Source organism: Limulus polyphemus, unplaced genomic scaffold (assembly GCF_000517525.1).
Source record: "Limulus polyphemus unplaced genomic scaffold, Limulus_polyphemus-2.1.2 Scaffold127, whole genome shotgun sequence".
Lineage (NCBI taxonomy): Eukaryota > Metazoa > Arthropoda > Merostomata > Xiphosura > Limulidae > Limulus > Limulus polyphemus.
Window position 1 is genome coordinate 977,175 of NW_013665737.1, and position 8,953 is coordinate 986,127.

The window sequence follows — 8,953 nt, forward strand, 5'->3', positions numbered from 1 at the left end:
TAGAGTCCAAACTGTACTTCACTGGATACTGATGTGTACAAGAAATCTTGATGAAATATAAAGTCACCTTTCAAAGTTTTTTAAATAAGTAATACAGAGTCAATTATATTTTGACTTAGATTAAAAAGGATAACATATTAAGTTGGGGCATTGTTTATAAATTTTATTTTTAGATGTAGAATTTTAATATTTTATGCAGAAACAAAAGTTAAGAGTTCAGACATTTGTTAATAATTTATTTGGAGATTTATGTTTGCAACAACTTAGAGTACATTAGTCATTATTCTCAGTAGCTTAACTGTTTTCTTGACAGCAGCTGGAAAAGAGGAGTGGTTGGACTAATGTAGGAGAACTGCAAGGAGCTGTACATTTCAGAATAAGTGAGTTCTAAACTAAATCTAAGATAATTCATAGGCCATTAAATGCTTTTAAAGCACTAGTCTTAAATTATGTACAAATGAACTTACATTTTGAAGAAGAGTTGAAAAGAAGATTGATTTGTGTTCAGACTTGGCTTCAAATTTATAATGAAGAAATTTCCTTTGATACATAGTGTTCTTGAGTCATCAACATTACAGAAACTAAAATTTTCATTGCCTAATTTTCCCACATTCATTTAGGAAGTGATGTAAGAATCTTTAAGTTATTGTTTTAAATTTGATGAGTGGTATGGACTGTATCTTGTCCTGTCCATGATTGAAATATGTGATAGATGGCACAAAAAATATCTTTAAAGAAGAAAAAACTGTTAAGACAAACTTTGAATTTCAATGAAAATCTGAAATACTTGCAGAAAAACAGGCTCCAAAATGTCTTTAACTGAAGGTGATGAACTATCATAAAACCAAGAATACAATTGTCAGGTTTTTATGTATGTGTGGGCTGGATTTTTTACAGTAGGTGTCTGTGACTTGTTGGCAGTAAATTTTTGTTATCAGGTTTAGTAGTACAAATGTTTCAGTTGTGATTTTCATATCATTTACATTCGGTTCTATGGAGTCCAAAACCAGCATAAAGAAGGAAATGCATATTGATACAACTTCCAAACCAGTTGTCATGGTTGACCTATTTTAATTAAGGTGGATTGCTATTTTCACTGTAAACTTGGCCAGAAACTTAGATAGTTCAGCACAAACAATAACCATAAGTAAGTGAAGAATAGCTATAACAGACAAAGTACACAATGTTTATCAAAAATTTTTAGCAAAGGGAACAAGGGATGGGCTTCAAGATGAACTTCCTAAACACCTGCCTGAATCACCATTTCAAGATCCAAGACAGCAGCGATTTTTTTATGTTCAAACAACCAGAAGAAACTTAATTTTTCTTCTCTCTTAGTTTTATTTGTATTATTTTCAATGGAAAAAAATATTTATGATGAATTATTAGGCAAATAATGAAAATGCCAAGAAAAATTCAACAAATGTGTGGTAAAAGTTGGTAAAATTCCTAATTGGATCATTTGAATATACTATGTAAATAAAGCAAAAAGAGAAACAACATGTTCAGACTACTGTCCACATCCTGTCAATGCCTATTTTCTTGGCAAAATTCAGTCATGCACCTACCCATCCCAAGTATAGAGACTTTGTCTCTAGTGGAGAGCTTTGCCTTCAAAATACCAAAGTATAATAACACAAATAAAGCCAGGCTGCTCACAACATGTTTCACACACATGACTTTAATCCATTCAATCTCAAACTCAGGGGTGGTGAAGCCATTAAATGATTTGTCAACAGAAAAGATAGTTATCTATTTTGGTACATCATAAGTGAAGTTTTGGCTATCTTTTATGAAAGAAAACATGTTTAATGACTGATCAGTGAATATAATCCTGCGTGCAGCTAAAGCAAGGTGAAGTTGTTTATTTGATTGACTTTCTATGTCCAAACTGAACTGAAATCAAAACAGAAGTACCAAAACATTTACATATTAACTAAGGGAATAGCAAACATTTACTGTCCTGGATCACACAAGTTAATATTTGTGAAATGTTTACTTTTTTATGTGATACCATGCTTTGTACCTTCAAGTAGATGTTTTTGAGATCTAACAAAGACCTCTAAGTTAGTAACGTGAATTACAAGGAACAACGGACTCCCAAGGAAGTTCTGGAATCCATTATTAGTTAATTTGGACCTTTATAAGATAGATTTATTTATCACATTTTAGAATCTTTCATATTATGAATGAGCAAATTAACAAAAATGTAACAAAAATAAAATTACTCTACAAATTAATATTTTTCCAATATCGTATCATTATATTTGTAGTGTTTATTTCACTCCATAATTTACTTAAATGATGGAATCCATTTGTTTCAGTTAAGTATGAAAGGATTAAGTTCCTTGTCGTAGCTCTACAAGATAGTTTAGAAATCTATGCATGGGCACCAAAACCCTACCACAAGTTTATGGCCTTCAAATCCTTCCCAGAACTGGTACACATGCCACTTCTGGTGGATATGACAATTGAAGAAGGTGTTCGACTGAAAGTGATTTATGGGTCGGCTGAAGGATTTCATGCTGTAGATGTTGATTCGGGCTCTGTATACGACATCTATACCCTAGCTCATGTAAGTTAGATTTAGCTAGATAATTTACTATTAATTTTGTTTTGCAATGTCAAGTTTTTGAGGATTTATTATTTTGCAAACTAGGAATAAAGAGAAGTATTATAGTGTGTGTACCTAATGCCAAAATTAAGGTTATGCAGAAGTCATGCAAGACACGGTTTTGTAAAATAACTTTGACATTTACCCTTTTCCAGTTGCATTAGTACTATTCCAATTCTGCATTTTTTTTTCTGTTTGTCCACTTAGTATATTGTGAAATAAACACTTGGGAAAACAGTAGAAGAAAGGGGTTTTTCAACATTGTTAATTTATTTTCATATAATTTATAAGATGAAATTTAACCTTTTCCTTAGCTTTTATGTTTTACTTTTGTTCAGTGATAATTATTGTCTTATATGAGAGAACACGTACTTATCAACAAATTGACACCACAGCTTAATCAAACAAACTATAAAGCTATCTTGGATTTAAACTTTTCCATATATTTAAATGTAGTTTTTGTTTTTTCTGATATTGAAGTATAAATCATTACATAAAAGTTTTGTAATTATTGGATTAAATTTGCATCTAAGGTTTTGAAATGTATAAAATACAGTGAAACTAAAAGATGAGAGTTACCACATTGTAATATTTAGTACTTAGAATAACATGGTACTGAAATTGTTACAGAGTCAAGGTCCAATCACTCCCCACATCATTGTTACTATGCCCAACTCCAAAGGGATGCAGCTTCTATTGTGCTATGATAGTAAGTTTGTAAGAACATTCACCTAATTTAGTCCTAATCTTAAAACAGTTGAGCTAATTCTGAGAATAGCTGAAAAGTTGACAGTTAACTGAAGTAACTGTTAAAAAATAATGATTACCATATTATCACATAAGGTAAATAGTGATCACCATGTACCTCAAACCCATGATAACTATTATTATCTGCTACATAATGTAATTTCATGGTAACAAGTTGATCTTTAACTTCTTAGCAAGGTTTTTTGTGAGGCAGAATTTTACAAGAAGCAAAAATAATAATAGATATTTTGAAAGTTAAAAAAACAAACAAATTATAATTCAAAGATTTTTGTACGTCACCTTTTTTTCCCCTTTTTGTCCAAAAAATGCATCAGTTGAAAAGAGCATTTTATATATATATATATATATATATATACATTCCATGTGGGCAGTAAACTTACTTGTAAAAATCCCCAGAAATAGAACTTAGGAAACGAAGAGAAACTGTCATTTTCATTACAGTTAATTTAAACTGTTGAACATACTTTGGATAAACACTTCATTTACCTATCGCATTTAAGTTAAAGATCATTTAAATAGCCATCAAGAGTGTTAGCACTACAGTCTTCCTTAATTAGTCCAGTGCTGAATCTTTTGTTTGTGAAGTATTTTGAAACAGTAATTCTTTTGTACAAGGAATAACAGCATGAACCTTAAAATTATGTGTTCTTTAAATTCTCAGCATCGGTACTTGTTCAGTGCATAAATAACAATTAATGATAAGCTGTAGCCTTAGATTTGAAAAATAACTAAATTTTTTTCTAACCTGGTTATGAATTAGATGTATGATCATCAACCGAGTTGAAAGTTTGACTGGCAAACCAAACATAAATAGGCTTTTCTGATAATATATAGTATTATTATAAGTTGGTTAACTTTATAAAACCATATTTTAAGAGTAATGTAAACCTTTATTTTGTTGGTTCCAGATGAGGGTGTTTATGTCAATACATATGGAAGAGTCAGTAAAAATATAGTTCTTCAGTGGGGAGAGATGCCAACATCAGTTGGTAAGTACATATATGAATCCAACTTTAAGTGACACCAATACTACCATGAGACTGTCAACACGGTTGGGGCTCATTCAGGCATGTATGCTTCTATATGTGGCCAGCACACTAAGTAATTAATTCCTTTGTGTGTTACAAGGAACACATTGACAGAGCTTGAATGTTATAGCAAAACTAAAACTGAAGATCAGAATCTCCTATGGCTTAATTTAAAGCAGGAATCTTATGGCTTTATGTAATAAAGGTTGCTGTTCAAAACACACAGAGGCCATTCTTGAGAATAAATTGTAATCCAGATTTGTCTGAATTATACTAAAATCATGTCATTTTTCTGTGTTTGTCTTTCAATAAAGTATGCTTGTTTCAAATTGAAACAACTATGTCTAGTTTCCATTTCATCCATATAGTCAGTTTTGACTTATTCAAGCTGTGAAGATATTTCTTTAGAAAACCTTCTATTTTTTTTAACTTAACACTTATCTACTAGCCAAGTACATCTCAAAATATGACAGATATATATATATATATATATATATATATACCTGTATCAAGAAAGTAAGTTTATAATTGATAATTGAATTGAATTTTAGCTCAATAAATATACCATGAAATACCCAAAAAACAAATCATCAACCAAAGTTGTTGTAATAGAAACATGTAGGTAAAGAAAATTAAGAAAAACACTATATATATTATAAGAGAATTTAAACTGGAAAAAATGTTTAAATCCAAAATTTAAGGAAGATGAAGAATCTAACATTTGGTGCAAAGACTTTTTGTCATGGATAAATATGATAACAAAACAGTTTATTCAATAATAAGTTTATTAATTTACATTAATGTAGGTCATGCAAATATAATGATGAAAACAGCATTCATGGACAAAATCATTAAGAAAGAAGTGTGTTTCATGTAAATATTTAATGTGGTTAATTGAACTGGTACTTAGATCAAATAATTCATTAATATTAGACCATTAGTTCTTATTCAGTCATCTTTAAAAAGTATATGTGAGCACACAACAAAATTAATAAAACATCAGAAATGTTTTGAACATTGACAGTAGCTTTATAGTTTCCCATATTAACTTAATATTAGCTTGCTAGAAAAACAAATTTAACTTAGTCATAACTTAATGTCTTATTAAAGATGTTGTATTAACATGAATATTCCTAAAAAAAAAGTGGTTTCAAGTTAAACTTTGGAACTTTGGTTTTATTAATCTAATAAGTCAATTCAGCTTCAATAGAATCATATTTTACTCACATTTTAGTCATAATGGTACTGAAGTTTGGTTTAAATTAAATTTTGGTTTTAAAGCCTTGATGAAGTGTCTTTAATCCTAAGCATCCTTTCACAATCTGCTGAACCAATGATTTAAGACTGGTTGATGTGAACAGAATAACCACAGTTCCATTTCATACTCTTGTACAAATGAAAGCACATCATTCATTCTTTTCAAGTGTTCAAATAGTTGAACCAATATAACCTCTCTTACAGTGAGAATGTGAATATGTATATAGATATATGACATGGCAATATTTGAGTAATTGAATACTGTCCTTGGTATAGATAAAGTTTTCAATTTGTTTTCAGGGTCTAAAACAATTCTCACATTACTTTGCGTATAACTTCTACTTGTAGAAACGTAGTAAAACTAAATACATATATATTTTTTTGATCAAAATGTTCATAATTTATTCAGTACTTTTGTTATAGCAGATAGCTTCAGCTACAGCATAGGAAAATGTCATAAGGAAAAGATAAAGTTTACAAATGTTGCTGCTAAGTGACTTTCATCACAGATAAATGTTTAAAATAGTAGTTCATTCATCTAAAATGTTTCTTTTCTATAGAATGATGATGTATAAAAAGTCTAATATTGATAAATATATTGCACTTTCAAAGATTTAAAAAAAAAGTTAACATTTTACTTGACACACCATTTTTCTTCCCATATATACATATATATTCACTAAAAAAAATCCCTTGTTTGTATAATTCAGAATGTAACAATAATTTGTTTTTCATAAATTTTTCTGCAGCTTACATTGGAACAGGACAAGTGATGGGGTGGGGTAACAAAGCTATTGAAATTCGAAATGTAGAAACGGGACTGCTTGATGGGGTTTTCATGCACAAAAAGTCTCAGAAACTAAAATTTCTGTGTGAAAGAAATGACAAGGTGAGTTGTTGGTTTTTATTGGTCTTATTGCTTATTTTGAACTTTTATATTGTCATGTGATTATAACTGATTCATTGGGTGAAAGACAAGTTTTTGTAATAAATATTACAAACACAGTAAAACCAAGAAATATCTTTAATTACAAATATTTTAGAATAGATTCAAATTCCATCATTAGCATAAAACCTCAAAATGTTAGTTTCACAATATTCTAAGTACAAAACACAACATTAGCTATTAAACAATACGTTTTTGATACAACGAAAAATTTAAAAAGAATACAAAAAACATGGTAAAATGTGCAGCAGACACATGTTTAATATTTTATTTAACACATCCTTCAAGACCCAAGGGGTGTCTTTACACTATAATTTGTTGAATATTAAAAGTAAGTTCAATCTGGAAACTCCCAAAGAGGGTGGTTTTGGACGTGTCTTTTCAAAACAAGTTTTCTTTGTTAATTAATAAATTTTGAAGTGAAATACAGCGTTTTCAAGTCTCCATACTAGCTAGTAGTAAGGTCTACCCACTGGAAGTAAATTCAGTATATATCAATAAAGCCACATTCTTAGCATCATTGCCCACCTTTTATGCTTCTGCTATCACCTTTTTATGTTTAGCTTTCAATTGAGATTCAAACAATTTCACCTGCGATTCAGTAGGGGAGATCAAAGCATCACGACAATCAGCAGTTGGATGAGCAGACAGGAACACTTTGAAAGCAGCTACAGGCATAATATTGTACTTAGCTTGCTGCAAAGTGTCTACAAAGGTGGTTCTAAATGGTTCTTGAATACCTCTGCGTGTCATAGCTCATTATGTGCTGATGGATTTCAGTCACCTTACCATTTCAAATTACTTTTTGCAGCACCAACTCTAAAAGGGTGCAGGAAATGCCTTCCTTTTAGCCAATAAAAATGTCCAAAAAAATTTCAGTTCGAATTAAGAAAAACCAGATTGGGTACTTTTGATTTTTTTAAATCAAAAATGTCACCCACTGGCTCGTGAGGGGCCTGTTAAGAAAAGCTTAACTCTTTCAGCACGGGCTTGGTCCCTGGGACCAACCTCATAACCATTTTGTGCCGCTTACTAATTTAAAAGTTATAGCATGAAAACTATAACAATATGTTAATGAAATTTGGCAGGTTGTCAGTAAACTTTACAATGCTTTCATACTGAAAATATATTTTTTTTTTATTAATTTTTAAGATTTCTTAAGTAATGTTTTTCTCATGCCATTTTTCTTTTTGAATGTTGACTATCTAACATGCAAAGTAATTTTGATTTTAAGCTTTAAGATACTTTTATTCATAAGAAAATTTTCAAATTTCACATGTGAAATCTTTATAATATCCGTATATTATCAAACTTTTCTTAAGACAAAACTTTTTATTTTACCTGTTATTTTCAGTAATGAATTTCTGTAAGTGTTCGGCAGATTTGACCAATCTCGTAATCACCATAAAAAATAGATACAAGTTATGCCTCTTTCATTCTAGAATAACAACAAATTATAACATGAAAACATAAAGGTTTTGACTAAATAGCTTAAATTTCATAACATTATACATTTACATACATTTATTATTTTTATTATATTGACTTTTCAGCCATGCCTGGCTAACAATACAGAAGGTACAATGCTGTGGCACACGTGCACTTGTGTTACTGTATGCAATGATATAAAACTGACCTTTAGTCTTTACAAAGTGACCTGTCTTGGCTGTGCTTTGGTAGACTAGTATTTTGTAAAATACAGTCACATTACAATTATTATACATTATATATTGCATATAGATTATTGCTATTTAGAAACAAGTTCTTAAACTTAGTTTTCTTAAAACATAGAACAGTTAATAAAGAAGTAAAGCAAACAGTTATCTCTTCTGGTTACGATCTTTGCACTTAGTTTGTGCTTGACATAGGTTGCTAAGCCTTTTAAAATTTTGCATGTGGAGGATATGAAATGAAATAATTTTTTTCGGTTTTATACATATAGTCGAATAAACAAAAAATCATAAATTACTATATTGATACCAGAGAATTCCACTATAATTTATTAAGCTGCATTTTGGTCTAAAAATATGAAATTTTGAGCGGACTAAAACATAACTTACGTCATAATTATAGTATTTTGGCACTTGTGTATAAAGTTAAAATCGTAAATAATATTCAACGTTAAACTGGTGCACAATTAAAAACATTTTATTTAGGCCTATCTATGGCCTTCAAAAAGTTGACAATTCTACGTGAATGATGTAACGTCGAAACATGTAGAGTCATCAACTTTTTGAAGGCCATAGATAGGCCTAAATAAAATGTTTTTAATTGTGCACCAGTTTAACGTTGAATATTATTTACGATTTTAACTTTATACTCAAGTGCCAAAATACTAGA

The 8,953-nt window shown here is 29.9% G+C and overlaps 1 protein-coding gene across 1 annotated transcript in view; it reads left to right on the plus strand.

Moving 5' to 3' along the window:
• LOC106473203 (serine/threonine-protein kinase mig-15-like) overlaps positions 1 to 8,953 on the plus strand; it is an 88,770-nt gene that overhangs the window by 74,277 nt on the left and 5,540 nt on the right. The window contains exons 20-24 of the mRNA XM_022402714.1: positions 314 to 380; positions 2,325 to 2,575; positions 3,245 to 3,323; positions 4,291 to 4,371; positions 6,417 to 6,556. Coding sequence (XP_022258422.1) covers positions 314 to 380; positions 2,325 to 2,575; positions 3,245 to 3,323; positions 4,291 to 4,371; positions 6,417 to 6,556 — 618 coding nt within the window. The remainder of the gene's footprint in view (positions 1 to 313; positions 381 to 2,324; positions 2,576 to 3,244; positions 3,324 to 4,290; positions 4,372 to 6,416; positions 6,557 to 8,953) is intronic.